At 48.8% G+C, this 18,998-nt stretch overlaps 2 protein-coding genes and 1 pseudogene across 3 annotated transcripts; all 3 read left to right on the top strand.

Moving 5' to 3' along the window:
• The first annotated feature begins 263 nt into the window (after nucleotides 1–263).
• LOC144602655 (E3 ubiquitin-protein ligase TRIM39-like) lies at nucleotides 264–2,475 on the top strand. Its single transcript, XM_078415787.1, has 4 exons — nucleotides 264–310; nucleotides 661–683; nucleotides 769–887; nucleotides 1,934–2,475. Exons 2-4 carry the CDS (start codon nucleotides 679–681, stop codon nucleotides 2,464–2,466), a joined length of 657 nt encoding a protein of 218 aa, XP_078271913.1. The 5' UTR covers nucleotides 264–310; nucleotides 661–678; the 3' UTR covers nucleotides 2,467–2,475.
• Nucleotides 2,476–4,612: 2,137 nt separating this feature from the next.
• On the top strand, nucleotides 4,613–13,113 carry LOC144602654 (zinc-binding protein A33-like; annotated as a pseudogene). Its single transcript, XR_013548478.1, has 5 exons — nucleotides 4,613–5,221; nucleotides 9,998–10,231; nucleotides 11,201–11,223; nucleotides 11,311–11,429; nucleotides 12,398–13,113. The product of XR_013548478.1 is annotated as a zinc-binding protein A33-like (transcript).
• Nucleotides 13,114–16,392: 3,279 nt separating this feature from the next.
• Nucleotides 16,393–18,315, top strand: LOC144602656 (heat shock cognate 71 kDa protein-like). Its single transcript, XM_078415788.1, has one exon. It carries the CDS (start codon nucleotides 16,393–16,395, stop codon nucleotides 18,313–18,315), a length of 1,923 nt encoding a protein of 640 aa, XP_078271914.1.
• The last annotated feature ends 683 nt before the right edge of the window (nucleotides 18,316–18,998 follow it).

Consider the following 18,998-nt stretch of genomic DNA (forward strand, 5'->3'; position numbering starts at 1 on the left):
GACATTGACTAGCCAAATGTCACATTCCATGTCATGAGGTAACACAATATATTGATTTTGAACTTTCATCTGACAGGAAGAGTCACACAACCTTCAGTCACAGATCACATCCCAGTTTGCTGAACTGCACCAGATTCTCACTGAGAAAGAGCAGTGCTTACTGGGAGAGATCCAGGAGGAAGAGAAGAAGCTTGTAAAAACAATGGAGAAAAATCTTCAAGAGATTCAAGAGAATTTAAAGTCCATTCGGGAGGAACTTTCAAAGTTACAGGAACAGATAGATCACAAGGACGGCGTGATATTTCTGAAGGTGAGGGGTTACACTACAGTTTGGCGAAGTGAAAGTGGACATTCCCAAAAATGGTGGGTTAAACTTCTGAAATAAATGCCGCATTTACCAGTAGTTCAGAACTGGGTCAATGTTCCGTCTGGTCCAACTACTCACCACATCCGACAACAATGCCCCAAATTCCAGGAATCCTCATGTATTCATCCCACTTCAACTTAAATTTATCTGCAATATTGTCTTCAGGCCGTCCTGTGAGTTCCACGTTCTCTTTACTGCATTTGGGGTTTTTGTAGCAATTTGGCGAAATACCCGCTGTCAAGATCATGACGATCCATCTCAGTCTATTGACATTTGTGTTTTATTTATTTCAGGAGGTAGCTGGTCGCAAGATGAGGTAGGACATGCTTTTGACAGAAACGATATGTTTTCAAAGAACAGCTCAAATGCTCAGTTTATAACCAGCTGTTAAATATTTGCAGGTTTAGTGATGAAGCCAAACCAATGGTGGTGGTACATTACACGTTGCCGATTGAAACGTTTGATCGCACCTTTTTCTACAACATGGCATTGAGAGAAACATCTGATTTCATCAAGCGAGGTAATACTGATACCTCTTAACAACTCTTTGTGTGAAGAAAACTGCGTTCTCCAGAATTGATATCCACGCATGAAAATAATGTTTCGATGATCCAGCCTTGATCTTGTTGCAAACTTTGACAGACATCCTCGCAACCCATAACAATTCCCATTCTCCACAAACGTACTATACACACCTCCTACATTCACATCCAAACCACGAAAATATAAAATAAACGGCAAACGTTGCAGCACCGATCTGTGATACACACCACCAGTCACAGACCTCCAGGTAGAAAAATCATCCTTCTACCGCTACCTTCCACCTCCAACCACCAAGCCAATTATGGGTCCATTTTACCAACTCGACTTGGATCCCATCTGCCTTCGCTTTCTGGACCAGCCTTACATGCGGAACATTGTCAAGTCCCTCAGTGAAGTTCATATATTGGTTTACAATGAGATCAGTGTGTTAGTTGTACACACCCATCAAATCCACTCTGTGAATCCGCTCCCTTTCAGCAGCCCCACAACCACAAGTCTCCACGCATTCTGTCCAACACCCGATCATTCAACATCTGCTTCCTTCCATGGTCCAAGCCACCCCTCTCTCTCTCCCTCCACTCAAAGAAACAGGGGCAGGTCATCTGGCCCCTTGTGTCTGCCCCCTTTCACTGTGATCATGATGACCCCACCACGCACCTCTACCTCCTCTTTAACAACCTCAAATTACCGCTAACCTCAATATCCTTTTGCTCCGATCTGCCTCCATATGTGAGTAGCCCCCCCCCCCTTCGTTTCTCCTTCACCATCGCAATCTCGCAATCCACCTCACTCTCCGCACTCGTCCTCACCGTCCACCCTCCCCCACCTCACGAAATTCCCCTCGCCATTTCTCGATTAAAAACTCCGGGGGAGATGTCTGTTGTTCACCCGATGTGGTTGTGGGTGAAAGCCCGGCAGTTTCAGTTGTCCGCCCGCCTGTGCCTGAGGCCGAGCGGCCTCTCCGCGCTGCCCGAGTCTCCCCCCGACCCCCGGGGACTCTCTGATTCTCTGCTTCTCCCCCAGTCTCCGTCACCCTGGATGTGGAAACAGCGGGTCCGGAGCTCGAGGTGTCTGAGGATCGGAAGAGGGTGAGATGGACCCGGACCTGGAGGAGTCTCCCTTACACCGGGAAGAGGTTTACAGACAATGCGTGTGTGCTGGGATCGGAGGGATTCACATCGGGGAGACATTACTGGGAGGTGGAGGTGGCGGAGAGTCAGTGGTGGAGACTGGGAGTCGCCGCAGAGTCTGTGGAGAGAAAGAGAGAGGTCACACTGACCCCGGAGACTGGGGTCTGGTGCATCAGGCGGCGGGATGACCAGTTTGATGCAGTCACCTCCCCTCTATCCCATCTCCCCGCCCGTCCCATCCCCGGGAGGGTGGGAGTTTATCTCAGTTACGAGTCCGGGACAGTTTCATTTTACGACGCGGACACCAAGTCCCATCTCCACACCTTCACTCGGAATAAATTCACTGAGAAACTTTATCCTTACTTCAAGACTTGGCGTAAAGACCAGTGGCTGAGAATCTGCTCCGGTTCCGCTCCGGGTGTGTAAAAGGGTCGGGTCCCAGGACCGGCGTCAGGAGCGGGGCTCAGGGGCTGTGGGGCAGAAACCCGGTGGACAACAGGTCGGCGCTGAACGGCTACCATTTAATCCCCAAATTCCGCCTCGTAAAAACCCCAGTGAGCGCGGAAATAAAACCAGGAGGAATGTAAATGTGGGAAGAGAGAAATAAACCGGAAATGAAATCAGAGCTGTCGATCCGTTCATTTTAACGAGTTCACCGCGTCCGGCAACGGAACATAAATTACTTTTGTGAAAATATTCACAGTGGGGGGCGGTGAACATTCCGCATCGAAAGCCTGGGATCGAATTAGTTAAATTTCCAACGCCAGTGCAGGTCATTTTCCATCATATTCCCCTTGTTGGAGTAACAGAGTCATGGAGTGATGCAGCGTGGAAACAGGCCCTTCGGCCCAACTATACTCACCACCTGGCCACCTGGTTGCGTCTCTGTTGAAATCGGTGTCGTCTTGGCTCCTCCCACTGACCACCACAGATGGGAAGATCATTGGCCCCCATTGCTCCGGATCCGAAATTGGACCGCTCTGTCAAATCTCCCGACCACCCCTATTATGTTCCCCGGAGAAGCAAACACTCTTCTCCGGTCTTATCCTGAACCTGGACCCCATCATCTCCAAAACCTCTCCAGCAAATATCTCCTGCACCTTCTCGAAGCCTCCCGATTCAACGGGAGAGAAAGCGGGGGAATTATAGACCAGTTGGCCTGACATCAGTGGTGGGGAAGATGCTGGAGGCAATTATTAAAGAGGTTATAACGACGCATTTGGATAGCGGCTAAAGGATTGTTCCAAATCTGGAATTTTTTGAGGATGTGACAAGTAAAATAGATGAAGGAGAGCCAGTTGATGTAGTGCATCTAGACTTTCAGAGAGCCTTTGATAAGGTCCCACACAGGAGGTTGGTGAGCAAATTTAGAGCACATGGTATTGGGGGAAGGGTATTGACATGGATAGAGAATTGGTTGGCCGACAGGAAGCAAAGTGTAGGAATAAACCGGTCCTTTTCAGAGTGGTAGGCAATGGAGAGTGGAGTGCCTCAAGGCTCGGTGCTGGGGCCGCAACTATTTACAATATTTATGAATGATTTGGATGAAGGAATTAGAAGTAACACTAGCAAGTTTGCGGATGATACAAAGCTGGGTGGTAGTGCGAACTGCGAAGGGGATGTTAGGAGGTTGCAGGGTGACTTGGATAGGTTCAGTGAGTGGGCAGATGCGTGGCAGATGCAGTATAATGTAGATAAATGTGAGGTTATCCACTTTGGCGACAAAAACAAGGAGGCAGATTATTATCTCAATGGTGTCATGTTCGGTAAGGGGGCAGTGCAACGAGACCTGGGTGTCCTTGTACACCAGTCACTGAAAGTTGGCGTACAGGTACAGCAGGCAATGAAGAAAGCTGTTGGCCTTCATAACGAGAGGATTTCAGTATAGGTGTAAAGAGGATCTTCTGCAGTTGGATAGGGCCCTGGTAAGACCACATCTGGAGTATTGTGCACAGTTATGGTCTCCTAATTTGAGGAAGGACGGACTTGTAATTGAGGCAGTGCAGCGTAGGTTCACGAGATTGATCCCTGCGATGGCGGGACTGTAATATGAGAAAAGATTGAAAAGACAAGGCTTGTATTCACTGGAGTTTAGAAGGATGAGAGGGGATCTCATAGAGACATATAAAATTATAAAAGGACTGAACAAGCCAGATGCAGGAAACATGTTCGCAATGATGGGGGAGTCCAGAACCAGGGGCCACAGTTTAAGAATAAGGGGGAGGCCATTTAGAACGGAGATGAGGAAAAACTTTTTCACTCAGAGAGTTGTGAAGCTGTGGGACTCTCTGCCTCAGAAGGCAGTGGAGGCCAATTGCCTGGATGCTTTCAAGAAAGAGCTAGACAGAGCTCCTAATGATAGCGGAGTCAGGAGGTATGGGGAGAAGGCAGGAACGGGGTACTGATTGTGGATGATCAGCCATGATCACAGTGATCGAAGGGCTGAGTGGCCTCCTCCTGCACCTATTCTCTATTGTCAAATAACATTCATTGCCCGGGAAGGCAATGGACACTCGCGCTACTGCAGGGGTTGGTCAGCAGCTCCACGTCAGTGAAAGGGGGTTGAAGCAGAAAAAGCGGAGTTAAAATGGCTGCGAAAGACCAGGTCGAGAGTTGGACCGAGGAGGCAGTTTGTCCCATCTGCCTGGATTTCTTCACCGATCCGGTTATACTGGAGTGTGGGCACAACTTCTGCCGCTCCTGTATCACACAGAGTTGGGACCGGGAGGAGAGAAACCCCTGCCCGGAATGTAGAGAGGTGTTTACAGACCGCACCCTCAGGGTGAATCGGGCCTTGGCGAGACTGGCTGAGAAAGCTCGAACACTGAGCCTGAATCGGACAGAGAAGGAAAGTAAACTTCACTGCGAGAAACATCAGGAAGAACTGAAGCTGTTTTGTGAAACGGACAAGAAGCTGATCTGCCTGGTTTGTGCAGCTGGGCGGGAACACAAGTCTCACAGCTTCATGCCGGTAGATGAAGCTGTTGAAAACTACAAGGTACAAGCAAATCGTTTTTGATCACATCATTGTGTAATCTATTCTTTAATGTCTGACATGTTTATTCTCTGATCTGAAACCCAACCCCTGGATCAGGTGAAATCTTCCGAATCCCTCACAGTAAAGAAATCAGAGATCGAGAAAATTGAGCAGAAACAGAAACGGAACATTTCTGGAGTTCAGGTGAGGCTTTGTCTTATCGGTTTAAGGTTTTTTGTGTAGATTTAATCCCTGTGTCGCGTGTAATAAGTGGGTACCTGTATAGAGATCAGTGGTCAAGGGCCCGAGCTATTGGGAGAGGTTGGGCAGGCAAGGACTTTACTAATGGGAGCGCAGGTGTCTGAATAATGGTCTATTGATCTATTGCACGTATATGTATAATATCATGAAACGAAATTTATCCTGAGTAGGGCGTGGAGAGTGCGAGGGCATGGGTTTAAGGTGAGAGGGAACAGTTAATAGAACATTAAGGGCAACTTTGGTAGTGGGTATATGGAACGAGCTGCCAGAGGAGGTAGTTGAGTCAAGTACCATAACAATAGACAATAGGTGCAGGAGTAGGTCATTCGGCCATTCGAGCCAGCACCGCCATTCAATGTGATCATGGCTGATCATTCTCAATCAGTACCCCGTTCCTGCCTTCTCCCCATACCCCCTGACTCCACTATCCTTAAGAGCTCTATCTAGCTCTCTCTTGAATTCATTCAGAGAATTGGCCTCCACTGCCTTCTGTGGCAGAGGATTCCACAGATTCACAACAGCGGTAGAGTTGCTGCCTTACAGCGAATGCAGCGCCGGAGACTCAGGTTCGATCCTGACTACGGGCGCCGTCTGTACGGAGTTTGACATCTTGTTGTACATCCCCTTTTCCTAACTTGACACCATTCAGATAATAATCTGCCTTCCTAATCTTATCACCAAAGTGGATAACCTCACACTTATCCACATTAAACTGCATCTGCCATGCATCCGCCCACTCACACAACCTGTCCAAGTCACCCTGCAACCTCATAGCATCTTCCTCACAGTTCACACTGCCACCCAGCTTTGTATCATCTGCAAATTTGCTAATGGTACTTTTAATCCCTTCATCCAAGTCATTGAAATATATTGTAAATAGCTGCGGTCCCAGCACCGATCCTTGCGGTACCCCACTAGTCACTGCCTGCCATTCTGAAAGGCACCCATTTATCCCCACTCTTTGCTTTCTGTCTGTCAACCAATTTTCTATTCATGTCAGTACCCTACCTCCAATACCATGTGCTCTAATTTTGCCCACCAATCTCCTATGTGGGACCTTGTCGAAGGCTTTCTGAAAGTCGAGGTACACCACAACCACCGGCTCTCCCCTGTCAATTTTCCTCGTTACATCCTCAAAAAATCCCAGTAGATTAGTCAAGCATGATTTCCCCTTCGTAAATCCATGCTTACTCGGAACAAGGGGTCACAGTTTAAGGATAAGGGGGAAGTCTTTTAGGACCGAGATGAGAACGTTTTTTTTCACACAGAGAGTGGTGAATCTGTGGAATTCTCTGCCACAGAAAGTAGTTGAGGCCAGTTCATTGGTTATATTTAAGAGGGAGTTAGATGTGGCCCTTGTGGCTAAAGGGATTAGGGGGTATGGAGAGAAGGCGGGTACGGGATACTGAGTTCGATGATCACCCATGATCATATTGAATGGCGGTGCTGGCTCGAAGGGCCGAATGGCCTACTTCTGCACCTATTTTCTATGTTTCTATGATCCTGTTACTGCTATCCAAATGCTCTGCAATTTTGTCTTTTATAATTGACTCCAGCATCTTCCCCACCACTGATGTCAGACTAACTGGTCTATAATTTCCCATTTTCTCTCTTCCTCATTTCTTAAAAAGTGGGATAACATTAGCTACCCTCCAATCGACAGGAAATGACCCTGAATCTAGACTGATCCTGAATCATTAGCAAATTTGCAGATGATACTAAGCTGGGGGGTAGTGTGAATTGTGAGGAAGATGCAATAAGGCTGCAGGGTGACTTGGACAGGTTGTGTGAGTGGGCGGATACATGGCAGATGCAGTTTAATGTAGATAAGTGTGAGGTTATTCACTTTGGAAGTAAGAATAGAAAGGCAGATTATTATCTGAATGGTGTCAAGTTAGGAAGAGGGGATGTTCAACGAGATCTGGGTGTCCTAGTGCATCAGTCACTGAAAGGAAGCATGCAGGTACAGCAGGCAGTGAAGAAAGCCAATGGAATGTTGGCCTTCATAACAAGAGGAGTTGAGTATAGGAGCAAAGAGGTCCTTCTACAGTTGTACCGGGCCCTGGTGAGACCGCACCTGGAGTACTGTGTGCAGTTTTGGTCTCCAAATTTGAGGAAGGATATTCTTGCTATTGAGGGCGTGCAGCGTAGGTTCACTAGGTTAATTCCCGGAATGGCGGGACTCGTATGTTGAAAGGCTGGAGCAATTAGGCTTGTATACACTGGAATTTAGAAGGATGAGGGGGGATCTTATTGAAACATATAAGATAATTAGGGGATTGGACACATTAGAGGCAGGAAACATGTTCCCAATGTTGGGGGAGTCCAGAACAAGGGGCCACAGTTTAAGAATAAGGGGTAGGCCATTTAGAACGGAGATGAGGAAGAACTTTTTCAGTCAGAGAGTGGTGAAGGTGTGGAATTCTCTGCCTCAGAAGGCAGTGGAGGCCAGTTCGTTGGATGCTTTCAAGAGAGAGCTGGATAGAGCTCTTAAGGATAGCGGAGTGAGGGGGTATGGGGAGAAGGCAGGAACGGGGTACTGATTGAGAGTGATCAGCCATGATCGCATTGAATGGTGATGCTGGCTCGAAGGGCTGAATGACCTACTCCTGCACCTATTGTCTATTGTCTATTGTCTATAGAACATTGGAAAACGATCACCAATGCATCCACAATTTCTAGAGCCACCTCCTTAAGTACCCTGGGATGCAGACCATCAGGCCCTGGGGATTTATCAGCCTTCAGTCTCATCAGCCTACCCAAAAGTTTTTCCTGCCTAATGTGGATTTCCTCCAGTTCCTCCGTCACCCTAGAATCTCTGGCCACTAGAACATCTCGGAGATTGTTTGTATCCTCCTTAGTGAAGACAGATCCAATGTACCGGTTCAACTCGTCTGCCATTTCCTTGTTCCCCACAATAAATTCCCCTGCTTCTGTCTTCAAGGAACCCACATTTCCCTTGACTATTTTTTTCCTCTTCACATACCTAAAAAAGCTTTTACTATCCTCCTTTATATTATTGGCTAGTTTACCCTCGTACCTCATCTTTTCTCCCCGTATTACCTTTTAGTTATCTTCTGTTGCTCTTTAAAAGAGTCGCAATCCTCTGTCTTCCCACTCTTCTTTGCTATGTTATACTTCCTCTCCTTAATTTTTATGCTGTCCCTGACTTCCCTTGACAGCCACAGGTGTCTCTTACTCCCCTTAGAGTCTTTCCAACTCTTTGGAATAAATTGATCCTGCAACCTCTGCATTATTCCCAGGAATACCTGCCATTGCTGTTCTACCGTCTTCCATGCTAGGGCCTTCTTCCAGTCAATTTTGGCCAGCTCCTGCCTCATGCCTCTGTAATCCCCTTTGCTATACTGTAATACTGACACTTCCGATTTTCCCTTCTGCCTTTCCATTTGCAGAGTAAAACTTATCATGTTGTGATCACTGCCTCCTAATGGCTCTTTTACCTCTAGTCCCCTTATCAGATCAGGATCATTACACAACACTAAATCCAGAATTGCCTTCTCCCTGGTAGGCTCCAGTACAAGCTGTTCTAAGAATCCATCTCGAAGGCACTCTACAAACTCTCTTTCCTGGGGTCCATTTCCAACCTGATTTTCCCAGTCTACCTGCATGTTGAAATCTCCCATAACCACCGGAGCATTACATTTACGACATGCCAATTTTAGCTCCTTATTCCACTTGCACCCTATGTCGAGGCTACTGTTTGGGGGCCTGTAGATGACTCCCATTAGGGTCTTTTTACCCTTGCAATTCCTCATTTCTATCCATACTGATTCTACATCTCCTGATTCTATGTCACCCCTTGCGAGGGAGAGAATATCATTCCTCACCAACAGAGCGACCCCACCCCCTCTGCCCACCTGTCTGTCTTTTCTATATGTTGTGTACCCCTGAATATTCAGTTCCCAGCGCTGTTTCTCTTGTAGCCATGTCTCAGTGATTCCCACAACATCATACTTGCCAATGTCCAACTGAGCCTCAAGCTCATCCACTATATTTTTTGTTATGAGCTTTTCTGACTGACTACTCGCGTCCTCTTGGCGCTCTTTTTAAATTGCCTTTTCACACTGCAATTACCACTTACTTTGCTCTCAGCCAACGGTCGTCCTTGCCCTGCACCTTACCTTTTCTGACTGACTGACAACTCGCGTCCTCTTGGCGCTCTACTGACTACAGTTAAAAAGTCTTTGAACAAATTCTTAGGAGAACTATTTTAGAACTATCTGGTCCAAATGCGGACTGTAGGAAATAGCGCAGATGGGGCGTCTTGGTCTGTATCTAACACCCCTTGCTGTATGACTCTGTGAAGTCTGTCTTTCCAAGAGGTGCTGCTGTCTGCCAGTTCTGGTGACCTGGTTCTGTCCAGTGAGGGTTAATGGACACACGGAATGGAACAGGTTGCAGGGAATTGTACTGGGAAAATGGGAATGATGTGCTTGCACATTACTTTCACAAAATATTTCAGAATTATCAAGACGAGCTCTTGAATTGCCGTACATTAGGGAAATGAAAGCTACGGATTAAATACAAGTAAATGGAGTTAGTGTAGATACGTACAGAGCCCAGCATGGACATGTTGGGCCGAAGAGCCTATTTCTGCACTGCAGGACTTGACATTGACTAGCCAAATGTCACCTGCCATGCCATGTGGAAACACAGCAGAGTAACACAATATATTGATTCTCATCTTTCATCTGACAGAAAGAGTCACACAACCTTCAGTCACAGATCACATCCCAGTTTGCTGAACTGCACCAGATTCTCACTGAGAAAGAGCAGTGCTTACTGGGAGATATCCGGGAGGAAGAGAAGACGATTGTAAAAACAATGGAGAAAAATCTTCAAGAGATTCAAGAGAATTTAAAGTCCATTCAGGAGGAACTCTCAAAGCTACAAGAACAGATAGATCACAAGGACGACGTGATATTTCTGAAGGTGAGGGGTTACACTACAGTTTGGCGACGTGAAAGTGCACAGTCACAAAATAGTGGGTTACATTTCTGAAATAAATGCCGCATTTATTAGTAATTCAGAACTTGGTCAATGTTCCGTCTGTTCCAACTACTCACCACTTCCGCCATCAATGCCCGGAATCCTCATCAATTCCAGGAATCCTCATGTATTCATGGGCGGCACGGTAGCGCAGCGGTAGAGTTGCTGCTTTACAGCGAATGCAGCACCGGAGACTCAGGTTCGATCCTGACTACGGGTGCTGCACTGTAAGGAGTTTGTACGTTCTCCCCGTGACCTGCGTGGGTTTTCTCCGAGATCTTCGGTTTCCTCCCACACTCCAAAGACGTACAGGTATGTAGGTTAATTGGCTGGGTAAATGTTAAAAAAAATTGTCCCTAGTGGGTGTAGGATAGTGTTAATGTACGGGGATCGCTGGGCCGAAAAGGCCTGTTTCCGGCTGTATATATATGATCCCACTTCAACTTAAATTTATCTGCAATATTGTCTTCAGGCCGTCCTGTGAGTTCCAAGTTCTCTTTGCTGCATTTCTAATGGAATTTATCAAAACGTCATCTTAAGTTTCAGCTTTGAATTTTGTTCCCCCCACAAGCAGTGATAATATTTCCATCCCCCACCCATTTAAATCCGACGCTGATCCTAAAATTTTTCATCCCATTTTCTCTGACATCTTCTCCAGGTAAAATCCCACGACCTGCTTGGTCTTATTCGTAAGTTGCATGATCGCGCCTATTTTCATCGACATTCCTAATGCTTTGCCCCGTGTTCGATGTCTTTACCATAATATCCACGTTCTGTCTGTGTGGCAGGGGCAAAGAGTTGGGAAATGGGAATTATCAGTGGGTTTTTTTGTAGCAATTTGGATAAACACCTGCTGTCAGGATCATGACGATCCATCTCAGTCTATTGACATTTGTGTTTTATTTATTTCAGGAGGTAGCTGATCGCAAGACGAGGTAGGACATGCTTTTGACTGAAACAATGTATATTTTATAAGAACAGCTCAAATGCTCAGTTTATAACCAGTTGTTAAATATTTGCAGGTTCAGTGATGAAGCCAAACCAATGTTGGTGGTCGGTGGCAAGTTGCCGAATGAAAAGTTTGATCACACCTTTTTCTACAACATGGCATTGAGAGAAACATCTGATATCATCAAACGAGGTAAAACTGATACCTCTTAACAACTCTTTGTGTGAAGAAAACTGTGTCCTCCAGAATTGATATCCCCGCATGAAAATAATGTTTCGATGATCTAGCCTAGATCTTGTTACAAACTTTGACAGACTTCCTCGCAACCCATAACATTTCCCATTCTCCACAAACGTACTATACACACCTCCTACATTCACATCCGAGCCACGAAAATATAAACTAAACAGCAAAGGTTGCAGCACCGATCTGTGATACACACCATCAGTCACAGACCTCCAGGCAGAAAAATCCTCCTCCTACCGCTACCTTCCACCTCCAACCACCAAGCCAATTATGGGCCCATTTTACCAACTCGTCTTGGATCCCACCTGCCTTCGCTTTCTGGACCAGCCTTACATGCGGAACATTGTCAAGTCCCTCAGTGAAGTTCATATATTGGTTCACAATGAGATCAGAGTGTTCTTGGTTGCACAGACGCCTCAAATCCACCGTCCAAAAAATAAAGCAAGTAACCAGTAGCAGATTGCCTCGCCCGTCCAGTCCACTCCCGTTCAGCGTGCTCACGGCAACTCCACCCCATATCTCTACCTCCTCTTTAACCATCTCCAATTACCCCTCACTCCAGTCTCCTCATCTTCCGATCTGCTTGTCCCTTGACTGCCCGCCTGATTTCTCCATCCCCACCCGCAATCTTTCGTTCATCCTCACTTTCCGCAATCGTTTTCCCCGTCCGCATGCACCACCCCCTCCTGTTCCCGGTAACCCGCGGGATTTCCCCTCTTCAGCCCGGTTAAAAACGACGGTAAAGATGTCTGTTGTCCATCCGATGTGGTTGTGGGTGAAACCCCGGGCAGGGTTTCAGTTGTCCGCCCGCCTGTGCCTGAGGCCGAGCGGCCTCTCCCCCGGACCCGGGACCGCGCTGCCTGAGTCTCCCCCCGACCCCCGGGGACTCCCTGATTCTCTGCTTCTCCCCCCAGTCTCCGTCACCCTGGATGTGGAAACAGCGAGTCCGGAGCTCGAGGTGTCTGAGGATCGGAAGAGTGTGAGATGGACCTGGACGCGCAGGAGTCTCCCTGACACCGGGAAGAGGTTTACAGGCAGGGAGTGTGTGCTGGGATCAGAGGGATTCACATCGGGGAGACATTACTGGGAGGTGGAGGTGGCGGGGAATGAGGATTGGAGTCTGGGAGTCGCCGCAGAGTCTGTGGAGAGGAAGGGAGAGGACAACCTGACCCTGGATACTGGAGTCTGGAGCATCAGTTGGTGGGGTGACGAGTGTGAAGCAGATACCGACCCTCCATCCCGTCTCCCCACCCGTCCCATCCCCGGGAGGGTGGGAGTTTATCTCAGTTATGAGTCCGGGACAGTCTTATTTTACGACGCGGACACCAAGTCCCATCTCCACACCTTCACTGGGAATAAATTCACGGAGAAACTTTATCCTTTCTTCTGGATTTTGGAGAAAGACCATTGGCTGAGAATCTGCTCCGGTTCCGCTCCAGGTGTGTAAAAGGGTCGGGTCCCGGGACCGGCGTCAGGAGCGGGGCTCAGGGGCTGTGGGGCAGAAACTCGGTGGACATCAGGTCGGCGCTGAACGGCTCCCATTTAATCCCAAAATTCCACGTCGTAAAAACCCCAGTGAGCGCGGAAATACAACCAGGGGGAATGTAAATGTGGGAAGAGAGAAATAAACAGCAAGTGGAATCAGAGCTGTCGATCCGTTCATTTTAACGCGTTAACCGCGTCCGGCAACGGAACAGAAATTACTTTTGTGAAAATATAAAGATTGAAACAATCGCCCTTCCCGCGGGTTCAGCAGCGGCCGCGGGCGGCGGGTCCTGAGCTCCGGGCTCCCCCGGGTTCTAAAGATTGTAGTTCGACGTCGATACATAGATCATTCTTCATTCAGTCGCCGCCAGACCCCTCTCCCACCTCTCCCTCAGTTACATCACGTCTCATCACTTCCTGCTTTTGTTTACCGCATTAAGTTCATAAGTGATAGGAGGTGAATTAGGCCATTCGGCCCATCAAGTCTACCCCGCCGTTGAATCATGGCTGATCTATCTCTCCCTCCTGACCCCATTCTCCTGCCTTCTCCCCGTAACATCTGACACCCATACGAATCAAGAACCTATCTGTCTATGCCTTAATTATATCAACTGACTTGGCCTCCACAGCCTTTTGTGGCAAAGAATTTCACCGATTCACCACCCGCTGACGAAAGATATTCCTCACCTCTTTCCTAAAAGAACGTTGTTTAATTCTGAGGCTGTGACCACTTGTCCTACACTCTCCCACTAGTGGAAACATCCTCTCCACATCCACTCTATCCAAACCTTTCACTATTCTGTATGTTTCAATGAAGCCCCCCCTCATTCTTCTAAACTCCAACGAGTACAGGCCCAGTGCAGTCAAATGTTCATCATATGTTAACTTTCTCATTCCTGGGATCATTCATGTAAACGTCCTCTGGACCCTCTCCAGAGCCAGCACATCCTTCCTCAGATATGGTGCCAAGATTTGCTCACGATATTTAAAATACTGCCAGACCAGCACCTTATTGAGCCTCAGCATTTAACGCTTCATCTCCCTCACCTCTCTCACAGGCACATCATGTCTGTATCGGCGCTGCTTCCTGCTCTCGTTCACCGCTTTAACGCTTCACCTCCCTCACTGCCAGTTTCCCACCAGCTCCCTCTTTCCTCTGCTCGAGCCCCGGTTCTTCCCTTCGCTTTCTCGCCGTCTCTGTCTCCGTTTCAGAGAAAACGCGAGTGACCAAAGTTAATCCCAAGCCCGCGGACGCTATCGGCTACATTGTCTCTCCACTACCTGGAGTGTACCCCTGTTTGCGGATCGGAAATGGAATATTCCCTCCAAGATCGAGTGCGCACAGCAACAATCCGCTTACATTTACACAATGTCCTCGCATCTCTGTTAGGACCCCAGAGTGCTTTACTGACTTAAAATAATTAAGCTGCAGCCACCAATGGCAACAGAAATGCAGGAGCCAATTTACAGACAGGTACATTCACAAATAGATTTTAAAACCGAGCTATAAAGTCCAAACAGTTTTGGGTTTATTTTTTAATTCACATACTAGAAGAATCCATGGCACGTAATTCGAATAAACAAATATTTATAATAGATTCTTGTAAATTATGATGATTACACTATGTTGTCACGTGTACCTGGTACAGTGAAATTCTTTGTTGCAAACAATTTAAACAAAAGTGTCGCCACAAAGACGTCGAAAATAATTACGTTTCGGTTTTGGTTTATCGTGTACCGAGGTACCGTGAAAAGCTTTGCGCGCTATCCAAACATATCAGGTAACACTAAACATAAGAAACAATCAATCCAATAGGTAGAGTGAATGATAAACTATGAATGTGTTCTATTTAACAAGATAATGTATCTATGGGGTCTGAAGAAGGGTCTCGACCCGAAAGGTCACCGATTCCTTCTCTCCAGAGACGCTGCCTGCCCCGCTGAGTTGCTCCAGCATTTTGTGTCTACCTTCCGACTTGAATCGTCGCCGATGCATGTTCACCAGAGATGCCGCCTGATCCGTAGACTTACTCCAGCACTTTTAGAATGAAGAGAAAAAGGAATGACAAGGGTGATTATGATTTTTGTCGGCTGCTTTCCAGAGGCAGCTTGAGTAGATGGAGTCAATGGTCGGGAGTCTGGTCCATGTCTGGACTGGGCTGCGTCCACAACTCTCTGCAATACCTGTTGACAGGTTGAGCCGAAATTAAACGGTATCTTCTGCAAATTGATTTGATAAGAGAGATTCAGGGGGTGGAGGAGGGGGGCAAAGCTGGAATATCCCGCAATTGATCTATTTTCTCCGCGTTTCGGTACCCGCTAGGTTCCAGTTCCAGCTGAACCCGTTTTCTCCAGAGATTCCGCCTGACCAACTGACCTGACTCCAGCACTTTTTATAGCTTCAACAGTTCCTTGTCGTATGTAGTTCTGCTGATCATGATCGCCCACCCCTTTCTCCCTCCCCCCCCCCCACCTATCTTTCCTTCCTCGCCCCTCTCCCCCACCCCTGCTTCCCCCCCACTCTCTTCGCCTCCTCCGCCCATCTCTTCGTCCTTACCACCTCCCTCACCCCCCCCCCCAACTCTCTCTTCGTCCTTCACCTACCACCCTTCCATTCTTGTCCCCAGCCTTCTCCACTGGAGCCAGCGAGATCCTTCCCATTTCATCCCTCGCCCGCGAAATCATCTCCCATCACATAAAGTATAAGAAAATAGCTGCAGATGCTGGTACAAATCGATTTATTCACAAAATGCTGGAGTAACTCAGCAGGTCAGGCAGCATCTCGGGAGAGAAGGAATGGGTGACGTTTCGGGTCGAGACCCTTCTTCAGACTGATGTCGGGGGTGGGACAAAGGAAGGATATAGGTGGAGACAGGAAGATAGAGGGAGATCTGGGAAGGAGGAGGGGAAGGGAGGGACAGAGGAGCTATCTGAAGTTGGAGAAGTCGACGTTCATACCACCGGGCCGCAAACTGCCCAGGCGAAATATGAAAACTGCCCATCACATAAACCCTCCCCGGCGTCTGGCCGCCCGGCCATTGGCCACCGCCTCGACACTTTCCGACAATCGCCGGCCGCTCGAGGTTCATTGGTCGCCGCCTCGACACTTTCCGCCAATCGAGGGCCCTCGATCGTTCATTGGTCGCCGCCTCGACACATTCCGCCAATCGGCGGCCCCTCGCGCGTTCATTGGTCGCCGCCTCGACACTTTCCGCCAATCGCCGGCTCCTCGCGCGCCCATTGGCCGGCGGCCTGGGGCGTCACAATCAAGGTGACCCCACGCGGTGACCGTGCTGGTCCAGAGGTTGAAGGGGAGGGCGAGGCGAGCGGCCGCACTTGGGTCGGGAGTGGCGAGGGGGGGGGAGGGGGCTTTGCAGGCTTGCCACCACCGATGGTACCGAGTGAATGTAATTGAGAGACGGAGATGCCAGGATCCAAGGGGACAGCCATCGGCATCGACCTGGGCACCACCTACTCCTGCGTCGGCGTCTTCCAGCACGGCAAGGTGGAGATCATCGCCAACGACCAGGGCAACCGCATCACCCCCAGCTACGTGGCCTTCAACGACACCGAGAGGCTCATCGGCGACGCGGCCAAGAACCAGGTGGCCATGAACCCGGTCAACACCGTCTTCGACGCCAAGAGGCTCATCGGGAGGAGGTTCGACGACCCCGTGGTCCAGTCCGACATGAAGCACTGGCCCTTCCAGGTGGTGAGCGACGCTGGGAAGCCCAAGGTGAAGGTGGAGTACAAGGGGGAGAATAAGACCTTCAACCCGGAGGAGATCTCCTCCATGGTGCTGACAAAGATGAAGGAGGTCGCCGAGGCTTATCTGGGCATCAATATCACCGACGCTGTTATCACCGTGCCCGCTTACTTCAATGACTCCCAGAGACAGGCAACCAAAGATGCCGGCGTGATCGCTGGTCTCAATGTCCTGCGTATTATCAACGAACCAACTGCAGCTGCCATCGCCTACGGTCTGGACAAGAAGGGCAGTGAAGAGCGCAATGTCCTCATCTTTGACCTGGGTGGTGGCACCTTCGACGTGTCCATTCTGGCCATTGAAGACGGTGTCTTTGAAGTGAAGTCAACAGCCGGTGATACCCACCTGGGTGGAGAGGACTTTGACAGCCGCATGGTCGACCACTTTATTGAGGAGTTCAAGCGCAAAAACAAGAAGGACATCAGCCAGAACAAGCGGGCGGTGAGGAGGCTGCGAACAGCCTGCGAGGTGGCAAAGAGAACACTCTCTTCCACCACCCAGGCCAACGTTGAGATTGACTCTCTGTTTGAGGGCATTGACTTGTACACCTCAATCACCAGAGCTCGTTTTGAGGAACTGAACGCCGACCTGCTCCGAGGCACCCTGGAGCCAGTGGAGAAAGCCCTGAGAGATGCCAGATTGCAAAAACCGCAGATCCATGAAATTGTCCTGGTCGGGGGCTCCACCCGCATCCCCAAGATCCAGAAGATGCTGCAAGATTTCTTCGACGGCAGGGAGCTGAACAAGAGCATCAACCCTGACGAGGCAGTGGCCTACGGGGCGGCTGTTCAGGCGGCCATTCTGATGGGAGACAAGTCGGAGAACGTCCAGGATCTGCTGCTCCTGGACGTTGCTGCTCTGTCGATGGGTCTGGAGACGGCGGGCGGCGTCATGACCACCCTCATCAAGCGGAACACCACCATCCCCACCAAGCAGACCCAGATCTTCAGCACCTACTCTCACAACCAGACGAGTGTCCTGATTCAGGTGTACGAAGGCGAGAGGGCCATGACCAAGGACAACAACCTCCTGGGCAAGTTTGAGTTGAGTGGCATCCTTCCTGCCCCTCGAGGAGTGCCCCAGATCGAGGTGACCTTCGACATCGACGCCAATGGCATCCTCAACGTTTCCGCCGTTGACAGGAGCACGGGCAGAAGAAGCAAGATCACCATCACCAACGACAAGGGCCGGCTGAGCAAGGCGGAGATCGACAGAATGGTGCAAGATGCAGAGAAGTACCAGGATGAGGACGAGAGGCAGAAGCAGAAGGTTGGAGCCAAGAACTCCCTGGAGTCGTACGCCTACAACATGAAAAGCACGGTGGAGGGCGAGAATCTGAGGACTAAGATCAGTGCAGACGACAAGAGGAAAGTGGTTGACCTGTGCAACCAGACAATATCGTGGCTGGAGAAGAATCAGACCGCGGAGAAGGAGGAATTTGAGCACAAGCAGAAAGAGCTGGAGAAAGTCTGCCATCCCATCGTTGCCAAACTGTATCAAGGAGCAGCCCCGGGGCGTTCATTTGGTTCCCAGGTTGGGAATGATGCTTCCTCAGGACCAACAATTGAGGAGGTGGATTAAGAGATTGTGTGTGTTTGTGTGTGTGTGTGTGTGTGTGTGCGCGCGCGTGTTTGTGTGTGTGTGTATGTGTGTGTGTGTGTATATGAATGTACATATTGCAAACTGAGTACTGACCATCCGGTATTGTGCACTGTTGTTTATGACTAGCTACAGCTGGCTCAGTAGAATTTGTCTGAGATAGATACTTTTCGGTTTACACTTAGGGATATCTTTCAGCAGGAAGCGCACAAGCATGATAGTAGCGTGGAATTTCCTTTGCTCTCCTGAGGCACATTGGTCTTCATAAATGCCGATGGCTTAAAAAAGTAGATGCAGCAAAGGCGCCTGGTGTTCAGTATATTATATTTCAATTTCACCTTGACTATCCATCTTACTAAGAAATATATTTTGAAATGCTTCATACTGAAGTACATGAAACTTGAACGCCACTTAACTATTTTATTAAAGTGTATATTTGTGGTTTTGCTAACTTTAGAATAAACTTTTCAAATTTGCTCTTTGATCACAGTTTCTCTTGCCCCGAGTAGGGGAATCGAGGATCAGAGGTCATGGGTTTACGATGAGGGGGGAAAGATTTAATGGGAACCCGAGGGGTAAATCTTTCACACGAAGGGTGGTGGGTGTATGGAACGAGCTGCCGAAGGAGGTAGATGAGGCAGGTTACTCTTGCAATTCTTAAATTG

The sequence above is a fragment of the Rhinoraja longicauda genome, chromosome 19, assembly GCF_053455715.1.
Source record: "Rhinoraja longicauda isolate Sanriku21f chromosome 19, sRhiLon1.1, whole genome shotgun sequence".
Taxonomy (NCBI): domain Eukaryota; kingdom Metazoa; phylum Chordata; class Chondrichthyes; order Rajiformes; family Arhynchobatidae; genus Rhinoraja; species Rhinoraja longicauda.